The following is an 18,132-nucleotide window of genomic DNA, read 5'->3' on the forward strand; positions in this document are numbered from 1 at the left end:
AAATGGGCTTTTTGTACAATTTCATGTAAATGTCATGTAGTGAAGGACCAGCAGTAAACTTAAGAATGCTGAGAATTCTGGTGAACATCCATGCTCTTTTAACCAGTCTTAAAGTCAATTTTGCGCTATATTCCAAATATTAATTAGGATAATAGTTACGTAAATTGCAGAACTAAACATTTGCAACAAAATAAGTATAAACATGTGGGTTTATTATTCCCCAAGGATTCCTTCAGTCATAAAAACGTAGAAAATAGGCATAGGAGTAGGCCATTCAGCCCTTCAAGCTTACTGTGCCATTCAATGTGTTCTTGGCTGATCATCCAATTCACTGAGGAAGGATCACAGGACCTGAAACATTAACTCTGTTTTCCCCTCCACTGATGCTGCCAGACCTGCTGAGCTTTTCCAGCAGCTTTATTTTTGTTCCTGAAATTTACAGCATCCGCAGTTCTTTTGGTTCTTATCCAATTCACTACCACGTTTCCACTTTTGCCACATCCCCTTTGATCTTTTTAGCCACAAGAACTCTATCTGTCTTGAAAACATATAGTATTTTGGCCTCAAATGCTTTCTGTGATAGAGAATTCCCCTGGTTCACCGCTGCCTGGATGAAGAAATCTCTTCTCATCTCAGTCCTAAGTTACTTACTTGTACCTTTAGACTGTGACACCTGGTTCTGGTCTCCCTGGTCATCAGGAATTTCTTTCCTGCATTTACCCTATGTGGTCCTACCATAATTTTACCAGTTTCAATCAGAACACTCTTCATTCTTTCCAGTGAATATAGTCCTAACCAATCCAGTCTTTCTTCATATGCCAGTCCTTCCATCCCAGAAATCAATCTGTTAGAGTCCATTCACATGAAATATTCTCAACGTGGAGATTTATATTTTTGTTAAAACCAAAAGTCCGAAAATACGTTCTTTAATTTTGTCCGAGTTCACTTTCTTTTGAGGATTTTTTGTTAGCGATAACATTGAAATATGCTTTGAATATCCTCCAAATCAAGAGGAATTTATGACATAGAATAATTTTTGCTTTTAGCTCTAGCACCTGTAATCCCCAGATCTCTCTGTATTTGGACTAAGTACAGCTGATCTGTAAGGTGACTGTACCTTGAAATATTTAGTCTGACTTTGTTTTGACAATAGGACACTGCACTAAAAAATTAATAACTGATAGTGACCATTATAAATATTAATAAAATTTAAATTGGTAAGCCGATCATCTGATTATTACGACTGCTTTCTTTTCTTTTTTGAGTCACTTTTTGCCCATTTTTTTTATGCCTGTTTCTCACATTCTTTCTCAGTTTCTTTATGCAACCTGTCATAACAAATGGACATAGTTCTGGAGCTACCACTTCAGATGGAACTATAACCTTCACACAGGTTGGTGCCTTCAGAAATAGATGGTAGAGGCATGGAAAGGAAGGAAAATGTTTCGTAGTAATCATTTAAAGCAGCTCCATCCATCTTTGTGATAACAAGGTTTAGAGCTGGATGAACACAGGCCAAGCAGCTTCAGAAATGCCACTTCTGAAGAAGGGTCTAGGCCCAAAACGTCAGCCTTCCTGCTCCTCTGATGCTGCTTGGCCTGCTGTGTTCATCCAGTTCTACACCTTGTTATCTCAGATTCTCCAGCATCTGCAGTTCTTACTATCTCCATCCGTCTTTGTAGTGATGTATGAAGTCAAATGTCAGCATGTGTTTAGAAAATGGAAGTTAATTTATGGCTTTCCATTTTGTGCTTGAAAGTGTTTGCTTACACTTGCAGCCACAAAATAAATTATAAGGCGGAACCAAACATATATCAGTAAATGAGGACAAAGCCTTTTTTTCCTGAAGCTGAACATTATTCATTAGACTGTAGATATCATGTGTATTTGGAATGGATTGTCATTGACACAGCCCTTTCTTTAGGGCTGCATAACAATTTTCTTTGGTTAAAAATTCTTCTTTTCATGTTGGTCATTTGGAAAGATTGTTCTCTGCTTTTGATTACTTTTCTCCGGAACTGGGCTGTGTTGAAAATTTTAGTTGTGAACTTTAAGGGCGTGGATTTATTTTTCTAATGGCCAGGACACTTTGAAAGTGGTACATGCGACAATTGTGATTGGGCATCTGTAATTTCACAAGTTATCATTTGAAAGGGCCACATAATGTTGTAAATTCAAGACATTCTGTAAATTGAATCTATTTCAATATTATGAAGACAATTTGCTGGCATGAATTTAGTGCCATTCTACGTGGAAGGAAATTTTCTTTAGTTACAAATAGATTAAGATAGATTAGCATTTTCATGCATATTTGCAAACTAGATTTGAGTGAAAGAAAATAGAAAATGCTGAAGTACTCAGCAGATCAGGCAATAGACAATAGGTGCTGGAGTAGGCCATTTGGCCCTTCGAGCCAGCACCACCATTCATTATGATCATGGCTAATCATCCACAATCAGTATCCTGTTCCTGCGTCATCCCCATAATCCTTGATTCCACTATCTCTAAGAGCTCTATCCATCTCTTTCTTGAAAGTAGCCAGAGAGTTGGCCTCCACTGCCTTCTGGGGCAGAGCATTCCATATATCCACCACTCTCCGGGTGAAGAAGTTTTTCCTCAACTCTGTTCTAAATGGCCTACCCCTTATTTTAAAACTGTGTCCTCTGGCTCTGGACTCATCCATCAGTGGAAACATGCTTCCTGCCTCCAGATTGTCCAATCCCTTAATAATCTTATATGTCTCAATCAGATCCCCTGTCATCCTTCTAAACTCAAGTATATACAGGCCCAGTCGCTCCAATCTTTCGACATATGATAGTCCCGCCATTCTGGGAATTGACCTCGTGAACCTACGCTGCACTCCCTCAATAGCAAGAATGTCCTTCCTCAAATTTGGAAACCAAAACTGCACACAATACTCCAGGTGCGGTCTCACCAGGATCCTGTACAGCTGCAGAAGGACCTCTTTGCTCCTGTACTCAATTTCTCTTGTTATGAAGGCCCGCATGCCATTAGCTTTCTTCACTACCTGCTGTACCTGCATGCTTGCTTTCATTGACTGATGTACAAGAACACCTAGATCTCGTTATACTTCCCCCTTACCTAACTTGACTCCATTGAGATAGTAATCTGCCTTCCTGTTCTTGCCACCAAAGTGGATAACCACACATTTATCAACATTAAACTGCATCTGCCATGCATCCGTCCACTCACCTAGCCTGTCCAAGTCACCCTGTATTCTCATAACATCCTCCTCACATTTCATGCTGCCACCCAACTTTGTGTCATCAGCAAATTTGCTAATATTACTTTCAATGCCTTCATCTATATCATTAATGTATATTGTGAACAACTGCGGTCCCAGCGCCTGCCATTCCGAAAAGGACCCGTTTATCACTACTCTTTGCTTCCTGTCAGCCAGCCAATTTTCAATCCAAGTCAGTATTTTTCCCCCAATACCATGTGCCCTAATTTTGCTCACCAATCTCCCATGCGGGACTTTATCAAAGGCTTTCTGAAAGTCCAGGTACGCTACATCCACTGGTTCTCCCTTGTCCATCTTCATAGATACATCCTCAAAAAATTCCAGAAGATTAGTCAAGCACGATTTCCCCTTCGTAAATCCATGCTGACTCTGACCTATCCTGTTACTGCTGTCCAAATGAGTCGTAATTTCATCTTTTATAATTGACTCCAGCATCTTTCCCACCACTGACGTCAGGCTAACCAGTCTATAATTTCCTGTTTCCTCTCTCCCTCCTTTCTTGAAAAGTGGGACAACATTAGCCACCCTCCAATCCGCAGGAACTGATCCTGAATCTATAGAATATTGGAAAATGATTACCAATGCGTCCACGATTTCTAGAGCCACCTCCTTAAGTACCCTGGGATGCAGACCATTAGGTCCCGGGGACTTATCAGCCTTCAGACCTAACAGTCTATCCAACGCCATTTCCTGCCTAATATAAATTCCCTTCATTTCGTCCATTACTTTAGGTCCTTCAGCCACTGTTGCATCTGGGAAATTGCTTGTCTTCCCTAGTGAAGATAGGTACAAAGTACCTATTCAACTGTTTTGCCATTTCCTTGTTCCCCATAATAAATTCACCCGTTTCTGACTTCAAGGGCCCAATTTTAGTCTTAACTTTTTTTTTCTTTTTACATAATACCTAAAAAAACTTTTACTATCCTCCTTTATATTTTTGGCCATTTTTTCTCTGCGTCTTACCATTTTAGTTATGTTCTGTTGCTCTTTAAAAGCTTCCCAGTCCTCCGGCTTCCCACTCATCTGTGCTATGTTATACCTTTTCTCTTTTATCGTTCTGCAGTCCTTAATTTCCCTCGTCAGTGTATATGAAAAGACAAACAGAGTTAACCGGTACGTGAACTTTGATTAGAATGGCCTTGAAAAGTTAATTCTGTTTTCCTCTTCACAGTTCCTATCTGACCTGCAGAGCAACACCAGCATTTTTATTTTACTTACTCATGCATGTAGGTCTTGTTGGATGGTCATTGGCTGGAGGGGAGCTTGCAGGTGGTGTTCTCACATCCCTGTTGACCTTGTCCTTCTAGATCAAAATGGTTATGGATTTGGAAGGTGCTGTCCAAAGAGTTTTGGTGAATTTGTGCAGTGCATTTTGTAGATTGTACTATAGTATGTACATAGTAACGGTGATCGAGTTGAGCATTTGTGGATGTGTCACCACAAGCAGGCTGCTTTAGACACCTTTGTAACAACCACCGCTTTCGTGGGATGCTAAGTCACAATCTGTCACAACTTGTGTTAAGTTATTAGGGAGATCCAACTGTTCTTGAAGTAATGGATTTCTGTGTTGCATTGCAGATGTGAGAGGACGCAAACCTTTGCTATCGCTTTAATGGAAAATACGACAGAACAATAAATAGCGTTTTTTACTTTTAGCCTTGTTTATCAGTGACTTAGTCCGGAGCAGAGTGGTAATTTATAGTTTAGTGTCAGTAACTTACTTGCACACCAGAAATTCAATTTTTTTTCCTGCGTGCACTGTTGTGGGTTGAACCGGACTCTTTGCACCCTTTAGTGTCCTGTTTCACTTAGTCGCAAACTTCTGATTGCCAAGATTACCCATCTCCATGTCTGTCTCTGCTTCACACCAGCTTCTGAGCTTCATGTACATTCCTTTTTGCTTCTGGACTTTATTCCAGTGCTCTTTACGATTAAAAACACATCTAAAGCTGTTCTGTGCCTCTCTGTATTCACACAAAGTCCAGTTCACCCATAACTGTTCTGGTTGTTGACTTATGCTGGTTCACTTTCTGGGAACATCTAGATTTTGAAATGTTAAAATTATCGTTCTTTGTCTTTAAACCTCTCGTAGCCCTTCCTTATCTCTAACTTTTTCCCAGCCTTGCAACCATCCCATTATCACAACCCTATCCCCCTCTAATTCTGATCTGTTAATTGACCTACCCTTGATAGCTCTGCATTTCTACCTCTCCCTTTTTAACTTATCCCTTAAAATCGATCTGTTTCACCAAACCTTTGGTCACCTGTTCTCAAACAAGACCATAAGATGTAGGAACAGAAGTAGGCCATTAAACCAAATGAGTCTGCTTTGCCATTCAGTGAGATAATGATTTGGTAATCTTCCGCTCCACTGCCCTGCATTTTCCCTTTAACCCTTGATACCCTCACTAATGAAAAATCGGCCTATCTCGGCCTTGACAACCCAGCCTCAACAGTTTTCTCAGCGGTAAAGAATTTCACAGATTCACTACCCTGAGAAAATAAATCTCTTCATCTCTGTCTTAAATGAGAGACTCCTTATCCTGAGATTATGCCTTCTACTCCTAGATTCTGTCATAGTAAAACAACCTTTCTGCATTTACCCTATCAAGTTCCCTAAGAATTTTGCTTGTTTCATTCTTTAAATTACAATCAAAACAGACCCAACCTACCCACCTCTCATAAGAGAGCCCCTCCATACCCAGTATCAACTTAGGGAACCTTTTCAGGATTGCCTCCAAAGCTAGTATATCCTTCCTTGGATAAAGGACACAAAACTGTTCATTGTATTCCATCTGGAGTCTTTCTAGTGCATTGTATTGTTTTAGCAAAGCCTGATTACTCTCTTACTCCATTCCCTTAGAAATAAAGGCCAACGTCCAATTTGTCTCCCTATAATCTGTTTAACTTGGATGCTGGCTTTTCATGATTCATGCTTGAGGATTCCCAAAACCCTCTGGCTTTCTGTAGTATTTCTTCGTTTAATTATTATTCAGTTCCTGTATTTTTCCAGCCAAAATGCATAACTTCACATTTTCATCCATCTGCCAAGATTTTGTCCACTTGCTTAACCTGTCTGTATCTCTCTGCAGAGAAAATAGGAACTGCAGATGCTGGAGAATTCAAGATAACAAGGTGTGGAGCTGGATGAACACAGCAGGCCGAGCAGGAAAGCTGACATTTCGGGCCTAGACCCTTCATTCTGATTCTCATCAGAATGAAGGGTCTAGGCCTGAAACATCAGCTTTCCTAGTCCTAAGATGCTGCTTGGCCTGCTGTGTTCATCCAGCTCCACACCTCTATATCTCTCTGCAGACTGTTTGTTTGTGTCATTCTCAGCATTTATCATCTCGCACTATTTTTGGGTCATCCATGTGGCCTTTGTAAGTCACCATGCTCTCAAATTAGTTAATATGTACTGTAAGTAAGTGTGGCACCAGCACTTATCCCGGTAGAACTTCTGGATGTGGGCTGCCATCCTGGGAATGCCTCACCTCCAACTCAGCCCCTACCCCCACCCCCTTAATCCAACACTCTGACTTCTTTTAGTGAGCAAAACCTCTATCCTCGCTCATACAAGCTCAAACACCATACACTTTTAATTTATCGAAGTTGCCTAATGTATGCCCCCCTTTTTTTTTATTCCCTTAATAAATTAAGGTGTTCCATTGTCAATTTTTCAATCCTCTGGGACTTTGCAGAATCTCGGATTCTTGGAAGATTAGTACTAGTGCATCCACTGTCTTTAGAAATAATTCCTTCAGCATTCCTAGAATGCAACCCATCAGGTCCAAGGGACTTACCAGTCTTTAACTTCATTTGTTTTCTCCAGCACCTTTTTATTCTCTATTTATTTCCTTTGCTCTGCCCTTTCATTATTTAATAATTTTGAAATGCTCTTGGTGTATTCTACCGTGAAGACCAATGGAAAGTATTTATCCAGCTATTCTGCCATGGCCTGATTCTCCATTACTGTTTCTCCAGCCTCATTCTCTAAGGGGCCCATGTTCTCTTGGGCTTCTCTCTTTCTGTTTACTTATTGAAAGAAGCTCTTGCAATCTGACTTGATATCACTTGCTCCTTGTATGGTTCTGTTTCAAACTCTGCTTATGTTGCTGTCAGGCATGTTTTGACCTTTCCCTGTGGGAAGGGCTATAAAATAATGCACATTGTTCCTGACCTCTGAGATTACATGTAAATCAGAGGACCGAAGAAATTACACAGTTTTCATTAGCAATGTCAATTAATTTTTTTTTAAAATGAATGGATTTTAGGTGCTGGATGTTGCTACTTTGCCTTAAAATTATCATTGTATCTGGATTACAATTTTTTTTTCTACTGAATATCTTCGGAAAAGGAAACCAATTCTGTTAAATGGTAATGATTTATTAATTGTGGTCTATCCTCTTAGAACTTTTGTTTTCTTAAGCATTATTGATCACCCATTTTGCTCAGTTGGTGAGTTCTTGGAATCTGTCCTTTAGAAAGCTCACCTGTGGGACTGACGTACCTTTCACTTTATTGTACTGATTTTAATTGCTGAAGTTCTAGTATTAATGCTCAAGCCACTTTTTGCTTCACTTTGATCCTGTCTAGTTGATTCTTCATTCCAAGTCTTTAGATTTGTGATGTGTTTTATTTTAATCTCTGTATTTCAGTCATTAAAGGAAACTTTACTAACTCATGTTTTCCATTTATTATAATGGATTCCTTTTGGAAATTGACTGATTCCATGCAAAGTATTGACAAAATGACATAGTTTGGAATTCTTATTAACATTATCCAATGGTGAGTGCCTGTTATCCTCTGGGTTTCTTTTGAATGTTGAATAAGCTGTAGCTTTGTGCTTTTCATGCCTACACGTGTTATTTATGAACTAACTAACTTAAATAATTTCTTAACTTGCTAAAAAAGCATATAATGTACCTTTTAAAACTACCCAATTGTGGGGCAACAATGTGTGAAAAGTGCAATACTGCTTTGTGAGCAGTATTCCTGTTTTACTAATGGAGCCAAATTATATTTCAAAAAATTCTGCTAGGTATTTTTTTCTGCCAGATATGGCCATTTGTAGTGTTTGTTGTTCACCCAGAGATGAGTTACATCAGCATGTAGCTCAGTCAAGTTTTGGATTCTTGAACAGATTATTTAACACCGATGAGCGTCAAAATAATTTTTATTTTGAACCAAATTTAGAGAATTATTTCCTTGAATTAAGTGTAACTAGTATTTTGTATTAGTGGGAATCAGAAAGTTAACTGTGTGCAAAAAATGAGTGCTGTGGGATAGGTATATGTTTCTACCTTCTATGGTGTCAAAGCCAAGCACTTTGAAACTCAGTAATTCACAACTACATGCATAGTAAAGCCACATCCTCTCAAGAACGCTTCTTTATAGTTGCTTGGTAATGCAGATATGCAGACCAACCTTTTCATCTTGCTGTCATCAGTACTGTTGTAAAGAATACCACGTTTCAAAGACGGCAACAATTTACATGACTTGAGAAACTGAGTGCTGGTTGTTTAACAAAGTGGACTCTGGTCAAGGTGCTGTCATAGAGAATGTCCCCATGAACAGTCACCCCAAACCTTTCTGTTTGAATTCAAAGAAGTCGCGTCCACTGTGGGTGAAGTGTGCCGTAGGCTGTACACCCAGAAACCAAGTTACCCAATTGAAAAGATGTAATGCCCTGGACCAAATCCTTCTGCCAGCAGAGAACTGAGATCTGCTTATAAATTTTATGTAACTTCTTGCAAGGGCAAATAAGCCATGTTGTGAGCCCAGCTTAAATTTTAAATTGAAGTTGCAAGGAAAGCTCAGCAGGCCTGGTAGCATCTGTGGAAAAAAAAAATCAGAGTTAACGTTTTGGGTCCAGTGACCCTTCCTCAGAATTCGGTTCTGAGAAAGGGTCATTGGACCTGAAACGTTAACTCTTGACTTTTTTTTCCCGTTTACAGATGCTGCTAGACCTGCTGGGCTTTCCCAGCAGCTTCTGTTTTTGTTCCTGATTTACAGCATCTGCAGTTCTTTTGGTTTAAATTTTAAATTGGTGATTCGTGTAATTTTAGGTATATTCAGAATCGTTAAGCATGGCTTAATTGTGGAAACCTATTTGATAATGGGTCGTGTTTTCTGGGTTTTGAGAACACTGACTGGTTGGTTGGAAACAGTAATTCTGCATCTTGCAAACAACCAAGATGCTCTGGCTGTATACCATGTTATTTGTTTCAGTGGTAGACAGAATGAGTTTTTGGCTAGATTGCAGCATCTGGAGAATATCTCTCATTGCATAGTAGTCGAGTGAAACAGCTAGCTTCATTTGTTGGTCAGTTTTGAGACAACTTGCCTTAATTTCCACTCCCCCTCCCATTCTTTAGATGACATGTCCATCATGGGCCTCCTGCAGTGCCACAATGATGCCACCCGAAGGTTGCAGGAACAGCAACTCGTATTCCGCTTGGGAACCCTGCAGCCCAATGGTATCAATGTGGACTTCACCAGCTTCAAAATCTCCCCTTCCCCTACCACATCCCAAAACCAGCCCAGTTCGTCCTCTTCCCCCCCACTGCACCACACAACCAGCCTAGCTCTTCCCCTCCACCCACTGCATCCCAAAACCAGTCCAACCTGTCTCTGCCTCCCTAACCTGTTCTTCCTCTCACCCATCCCTTCCTCCCACCCCAAGCCGCACCTCCATTTCCTACCTACTAACCTCATCCCACCTCCTTGACCTGTCCGTCTTCCCTGGACTGACCTATCCTCTCCCTACCTCCCCACCTATACTCTCCTGTCCACCTATCTTCTTTTCTCTCCACCTTCGGTCCGCCTCCCCCTCTCTCCCTATTTATTCCAGAACCCTCACCCCATCCCCCTCTCTGATGAAGGGTCTAGGCCCGAAACATCAGCTTCTGTGCTCCTGAGATGCTGCTTGGCCTGCTGTGTTCATCCAGCCTCACATTTTATTATCTTAATTTAAGGTAGACTGTGTCTACTTTTTAGGAGCAAATACAGTGCCTATGGACCTGTTTGAGTGTGCTTTCTGAATACTCTGATTTGAAAGGAATGCATTGTCTTCAGAATATATTTGATATTAATGACTCATCGATGGCCACAAGTGAGGTGCTGGAAAACTGAAGGTTGGCTAATGTCGTGCCACTATTTAAGAAAGGTGGTAAGGAAAAACCAGGGAACTACAGACAGGTGAGCTTGACCATAAGTGGTAGGCAAGTTGTTGGAGGGAATCCTGAAGGACAGGGTTTACATGTATTTGGAAAGGCAAGGACCAATTAGGGATAGCCAACATGGCTCTCTGTGTAGGAAATTGGGTTTGACTAACATGATTGAATTTTTCGAAGAAGTAACAAAGACAGTTGATGAGGGCAGAACAGTGGATGTCATCTGTATGGACTTCAGTAAAGCATTTGACAAGGTTCCACATGATAGATTGATTAGCAGTGTTAGATCACACAGAATAGAGGAGAACTAGGTTTGGGTACAGAACTGGCTTGAAGTTAGAAGACAGAGGATGGTGGTGGAAGGTTACTTTTCAGACTGGAGGCCTGTGACCAGCGCTGTGCCACAAGGATTGGTGCTGGGTCCACTGCTGTTTGTAATTTATATAAATGATTTGGATGTAGATGTAGGAGGTATGGTTATAAGTTTGCAGATGACAGCAACATTGGAGGTGTAGTGAACAACTAAGGGCATTACCTCAGAATACAATGGGATCTTGATCAGATGGGCCACTGGTCCAAGGTATGGCAGATGGAGTTTAATTTAGATAATTTGAGCTACTACATTTTGGAAAGGCAAATCAGGGCAGGACTTACCCAGTTAACCCTGGGGAGTGTTGCTGAACAAAAAGATCTTGGAGCACTGGTTCATATTTCCTTGAAAGTGGAGTTGCAGGCTGACAGGATGGTGAAGAAGGCATTTGGTATGCTTGCCTTTATTGGTCATTGCATTGAGTAAACAAGTTGGGAGGTCATGTTGCAGCTGTGTAGGACATTGGTTTGGCTACTTTTGGATTCTTGTGTGCATTTCTGGTCTCCCTGCTATAGGCAGGATGTTGTGAAACTAGAAAGGGCTCAGAAAAGCTTTATGAGGATGTTGCCAGGGTTGGAGTGTTTGAGCTATAGGGAGAAGCTGAATAGACCTGTGCTATTTTGCCTGGAGCGTAGGAGGCTGAGGGCTGACCTTATAGAGGTGGTGGAGTCCAAAACCAGGAGGCATACATCTAAGGTTAGAGGAGAAAGATTAGTTTTCAAGCAGAGAGTGGTGCATGAATTGAATGAATTGCCAGAGGAAGTGGGTGAAGGCTGATGGGATTACTACTTTTAAAATGCTTCTGGATGGGTTTATGAATAGGAAGGGTTTAGAGGGATACAGGCAAATGCTGGCAATTGGAACTAGATTTATATGGGATATCTGGTGGGCATGGATGATTTGGATGAAAGGGTCTCTTTCCGTGCTGTATATCTCTGTGACTCAGGCCCTGTTGATGAGTCCTAATAAGGCCAAGCTTATAGTACATAGTCTGAGGAATGTTGTGATATTGACTCTACCTCTGAATCAAAAGGCCTAGGTCAGGTCCCATCTGCAGAGATGCTGATGACATCTGAATGGGTTCATTATAAGTTAGCTATAGTGTAAGAACTCCAACACACATATTGACCAGTGTAAGTGGGCTTGCAGTGGAGAATTATAGAGAACTCATTAAGGGATTCCTCATTTAGTACATCAAGTTTAAAAAAAAATTGCCAGGCTGTTCCAATTCAAAAGTGAAATAGAATGGAGCTTAAGGTTTGCAAATAAATCTTAATGTGCAGCTGCAGATTCTAATATCGTAAATTAATTAATTGCATACAGAAATGTGCAGGAATGGGGGATGAGGCTTCACCTACCCAAGGAGTTATTCTTGGATTTTTCTGTCAAATGTTTTCTGAGTAACTGTTGTGATGGGTAATTTGGAACTGTTCAATTTCTCTGACCTGTACCCTAGAATTGATATCTTATGACTTTTTAAGGGGGTCCTGTGGAATTGGGAAATTGCCCCTTAGAAGTTCAAACTAACTGGACAGTTTCCACAGAGACAGTTAGTGTACCTGGAAGTAATGGTGAACTGCCTGGAGACCAGAAGATTAATGAATGTCAGTGAACTGGAAACTTTTTTAAAACCGAAAGAATTGTGGATGCTGTAAATCAGGAACAAAAGCAAAGTTGCTTTGGAAAAGCTCAGTAGGTCTGGCAGCTCCCGTGAAGGAAACAGCAGAGTTAATGTTTCAGGTCTGGTGACCCTTCCTCAGAACTGTGTGCATGGAAACTTACTTAATTTTGTGAAAATGGTTATAGTGCTTTGAACCATGGTTAAGAAAATGTAAAAAAACTTACACCACTAACTGTTGAAATGACTAACTCTTAACTCATAAACTTGTGAAGTTGTTCATTTTGGCAGGAAGAATAAAATACAGATTATTACTTAAATGGAAAATGACTGTTGAATTCTGAGGTGTAAAGGGGGTTTTGGTGGTCCAATGTGCAAGTCACAAAAATAATGCAGGAATAGCACAGAATCTAGCATAGAAGCAGGGATCAGGACTAGGCAATTTAACCCATTGAGCCTGTAGACTAATGGAATCATGAAGACTAATGGAATGCTATCCTTCCTTAGAAGAAGACTTGAACATAAAGCAAGGATGTAATGCTTCAGGTGTACAGAGCATTGGTGAGACTCAGTCTCTAATACCATGTTTGGTTTTAGATTCTTCATACAAGTAAGGATGTAAATATGTTGGAGATAGTTCAGAGGTTTGAAAGATTGATATCTGGAGTGAGAGCGTTGCTTTACGAGGATAGGTTGAACAGGGTGTTATTGTTTCGACTGGCATTTTGAAGAACGAGAGTGGACTTAATTGAGTATAAAATTCTGAATGGCCTTGATAAGATGGAAATGGTCAGGATCGTAGCTCTTGTGGGTTAGTCCAGACCCAAGAGGGCACTGCTTAAAAATTGGGGATCATTTAGAATGTATTTCTGAGCTTTACAGCTTTGTAATTCTGCCTCAGAAGGTAAGGGAGGCAGGGTCTTTGCTTTTAAGACAAAGGTAGGTAGATTCTAATTAGGTAACAATGGGTTGTCAGAGCTAGGTGGGAATTTGGAATTTGAAATGCATGCAGATCAATCATGATCTTACTGACTGGCAGAGCAGCCCCAAGGGGGATGCTTTTTCATATGTTCATGTTCTTGTTCGCTTTCAAGTTTATTCTTTAGAATGGGAACAGTCAGACTTTGATTTCCCAGACCTTGCGATTTATTTTCTAGTATTTACAATAATAGTGTGTGCAAATGCAGTCACACATTGTGCATTTAACATTTGTCACCAGAAAAAGTTTCTTTTGAAAGAAAGATTCCCAGTTTTAAAGAAAACTGCGCTTTTTGCATGGACATTGTGAGCTCTAAGTGACAATTGTAATTGTAGTAGCATTAGTCAAGCAAGTTAACAATTACCATTGACCTATTATTAACAGTTCTGATGGCAGAGTGGTGCATAAAAAATTATGATGTGATGTATAATTTCCTGAGACTTCTGCACTGTAAGAAGTGCTTCCAACTTAGATGTACCGTGATTAATATACGAACATAACTATAACATTTAATGTTACTATAATTCTCTAGGAAATTCTAGGTCCAGGTGTCTATCATATCCTGTATAAATACTTGGAATGCGTGTATGAATAGATAGTTATTGAAGTCATATAATTTGAGGTTATGTTTGCCCTAACTATCCTTTTAATAGGGTGTCTGTTCTAAAGTAACTGTCACAAAAAAAATTGGTTTGATATAACACTGAGTGGAGCAGGAGGAACACAGCAGGCCAGGCAGCATCAGAGGAGCAGGAAAGCTGACGTTTCAAGTCGGGACCCTCCTACAGATTTCTTCAGTTTGCAATTTCTGCAATTTGATAGGATCGTGCTTTAATTCCATTGCTTCCCTGCCCTCCCCAAACTCGTGACTCTCAGAATCTATGTAACTCAGCTTTGAACATATTCAATTTGCAAGCCTCCATTCCCTTCGCCACAGAAGCGAATTCCAAAGCTAATCAACTTCTGAGACTGAGAGGAGAAATTTCTCCTTGTTTCTGTATTACATCAGAGATCCCTTTTATTTTTAAACTAAGTTCTGTAGCCCTGCATTCCCTCATGAGAGGAAGCACTTTTCTCCATTCACTGTGTAGTGCACCTTTTTGTCTTGCATGTGGCAATAGGTTGTATATTTCATTCTCCTCAGCTCTGAATGTAGGCCCAATCTAGTTAACTTTGCTTCATAAGATAACCCTTTTACACTAGCAATCAACCTAGTTAGTGCACCTTCTGATTTGCTTCCAGTGCAAGTAGAAGAGTATAATTTACCTTAATATGTACAACATTTTATCTGATGTGATGGTTCTTTTGACCAGTCTATGTCCTGCACTCTGCTACTACCCTGTTTCTTTAATTATAGCATATCCAGTAAACAAGATAGTAATAGACTACCTTCGAAATCTTGCTTAAATGAAAAGGATTCATTTTAGCTTTCATTTGAATAAAAACTTATTTTGTCTAAAAATTATCTTACTAAGGGATTGTGTTTGGAAGTTAATAATGTGACCGGTAATGTACAGGTATCAAATTAGAAACATCAAAGTATTATTTTAAATGGTTTATAGGCTTGCATTATTTTTCATTCACATATATTACAGTTTGCCCACTCCTGATTGACTGACTAGTTTCTTGGCTGAAGAGTGAAAGAATGTCCGGGTCCTATTCCTATCCATTTTTATCAAATTTTTATTTGATTTATAGGTTATTCTCTTTTTGTCCTGAATATTCCAATTTTTGTGGTTTACTTTGCACCAGTGATAATGACGACCAATAATTTACCAAGGAACATGCTTACTCTTTTTGATATTAAATCATTGGCATTTTGCAGCCGCCTGGTACTTTGTGACATTTCTTCTGTTGAATATTGAAATTGTTTTATGAATAAAAGGATGTGTTGAAGTTTATTTTTTAAATGCTATCGAGTTACCACATCTAGTGCTGTCCTTTATATATACCAGTTGCACATGAATCTTGATGGAAAAAAGATCTGAACTATCCGTTTTAAATAAATTCCCTACTACATCCCATCCTAAGGATTTGTGATTTTAACTTGCGTTTAATTTCACAGTGTTATTAGTATTAAATAAAACAAATACATTATTTTTTGTGTTAGTTCAGTGTTCTTTATATTACCAGGACCAGCAACATAAATCAACCAGTTATTTCCCTGTGCGCAACATTTTGAATGCAAATTGCCTCTCATTTGTCTGCATGAATAACATAACTAATCCATTGGTGCAATGTTTTTATTTGTAACTTCAAGCAGTTGTGATATAGCTTAATTTCCACCTACCAGTGCTTATGTTTTACTTCATAAAGCAATTAGTGTTCTCGTGGTTTGAGATGTTTTTGTTAATTCTAATAATCTTTGTTAATTTTGCAGGTATTGGAATGGATACATGTGTTATTCCCTTAAGACATGGTGGACTTTCTCTAGTTCAAACAACAGATTATTTTTATCCCATTGTTGATGATCCTTACATGATGGTGAGAAATTTTTAATATATTGTACATAATGAGTCACACTGATAAGACAAAATACACGCATTTACTGTCCAAGTCTACTGATTCACTGTTGTATGCCAATGATAAAAAATTTGGCACATCAAAAAGTATTGAAGTTTAAAACCTATCTACAAATTTTGTATAGAATATTCCTCCTCTCACCCACCTTCCTGTAAAAAGGCCATCCCCTATTCCCAATTCTTTCGCCTCCGCTGCATCTGCTCCCAAGATGAGGCACTCCACTCCCAAACATCCCAGATGTCCTCTTTTTTTTTCAAGAACCGCAACGTCCCCTCGACAGTGATCAAAAATGCCCTCAACCGTGTCTCCCGCATTTCCCGCAACTCATCCCTCACACCCCCTATCCGCAATAATAACCAAAGCAGAATCCCCCTCGTCCTCATGTACCAGCCGACCAACCTCCAAATCCAATGCGCCATCCTCCGACATTTCCGCCATCTGCAATCTGACCCCACTACCAAAGACATTTTTCCCTCTCCATCCTTTATTAGCTTTCCGGAGGGACCACTCTCTCCGTGACTCCCTTGTCCGCTCCACACTCCCCTCTAGCCCACCACCCCTAGCACTTTTCCGTGTGACCAAAGCAAGTGCTACACCTGCCCCTATACCTCCCTACTATCCCAGGCCCTAAGCAGACTTTTCACATCAAACAGATGTTCACCTGTATCCACTGTTCCCGTTGTGGCCTCTCCTACATCGGGGAAACCAAACGGAGGCTTTGGGACTGAGCCTTTGCTCAGTTCGCAACAACAACTCCCAGTCGCGAACCATTTCAACCACCCCTCGGATGACATGTCCCTCCTGGGCCTCCTGCATTGCCACAATGATGCCACCCGAAAAATGCAGGAACAGCATCTCACATTTCGCTTGGGAACCCTGCAGCCCAAGGGTATCAATGTGGACTTCGCAAGCTTCAAAATCTCCCCTCCCCCGACCACATCCCAAAAACAGCCCAGATAGTCCCTGCTTCCCTAACCATTCCTCCTACCCACTAACCTCATCCCATCCCCTTGACCTGGACATCCTCCCTGGACTGACCTATTCCCTTGCTAACTCACCACCTACATTCACCTTCTCTGGCTCTAACCTCGCCTCTTTGACCTGTCTGTCTCCTCTCACCCTATCTTCCCCTTTATCCATCTTCTATTTGCCTCCCCCGACGTCTTATTTATTTCAGATTCCCCTTCCCCATTTCTGAAGAAGGGTGCCGACCTGAGACGTCAAACTTTCCTGCTCCTCTGATGCTGCTTGGCCTGCTGTGTTCATCCAGCTTCACACCGTGTTATCCTACATACTATGTTCTTCTACTTTAATCTCTGATTATTGCTATGTTGATGGTTCTGTGACTACGTTTTATATTTTAAAAGCAATATTTATAACCGGTGTTCCTTGTAATCAAATGTATCAAGTTTAACTGCAACTGTCAAGTACTCTGTGCTTCATGTAACAAGTCATTTTATCTGTGACGTGCTGTTTTGGTCCTCTTTGAGTTTTGGCCTTCATTTGGTGATTAAGGCTTACAATCAATTAGAACATTTGCTGTACATTAGTTGGCCTCTTGAAGTTGACTGTATCTTGTATTCTGGGACAAATACCTACCTATGCTTTCACAAGTATATTAGATCAATTATGTATTACTGTTGCTTCCATTTTTGATATGGGCAATGTTTCTTGACTTTCTACTTTGTCAGAACGGAAGCAGTGAGGGTATAACTAGAGCATCATAATTTTTTTTAGTGTTTTGTTATGTGAAGTTAATTGTAAGAATTTTATTTTAGGAAGTAAAAATCTCTACTGTCCTCAAAAATCCAAGCTGATAACAATGCCACAGGAGATCCATTGGATTTTATTTTAGTCAGAGGATGTGGCCACCACTTCATAACCAACAACAATTAGCCATCCCTAATCGCCTTTTGAGAAAGTGCGGTGGGAAGCCACCACTTTGAATTGTATCAGGTCTTATAGTGAATATACCTCCAAAAATGCCTTTAGCTCAGCAGTTCAAGCATTTTGACCCAACAACAACTGGCAATTATTTAAATCCAGATGGTGTGTGACCTGGAGATGCTGCTGTTTGCCCTTGTAGTGGTGGAAGTCACAGTTTTGATGGGTGCTGTAGAAGGAACCACTATGACAGTTGAAGTGCATTTTATAGGTGCTATGCACTTCAGACATGTAATAGTTCTTCTTGGTGAAAGAAGT

The 18,132-nt window shown here is 40.2% G+C and overlaps 1 protein-coding gene across 3 annotated transcripts in view; it reads left to right on the top strand.

Annotated features, from left to right (window-relative positions):
* The window catches only part of sephs1 (selenophosphate synthetase 1), a 61,509-nt gene that overhangs the window by 10,358 nt on the left and 33,019 nt on the right, over positions 1 to 18,132 (top strand). For 2 of the 3 annotated variants that reach the window (XM_048554097.2, XM_048554098.2), the window contains one exon: positions 15,788 to 15,891. In XM_048554097.2, the coding sequence (XP_048410054.1) occupies positions 15,788 to 15,891 (104 nt within the window). Of the gene's footprint in view, positions 1 to 8,005; positions 8,054 to 15,787; positions 15,892 to 18,132 lie in introns of all 3 variants that reach the window. The other variant, XM_048554099.2, reaches the window with a different exon arrangement.

Source organism: Stegostoma tigrinum, chromosome 25 (assembly GCF_030684315.1).
Source record: "Stegostoma tigrinum isolate sSteTig4 chromosome 25, sSteTig4.hap1, whole genome shotgun sequence".
Classification (NCBI taxonomy): domain Eukaryota; kingdom Metazoa; phylum Chordata; class Chondrichthyes; order Orectolobiformes; family Stegostomatidae; genus Stegostoma; species Stegostoma tigrinum.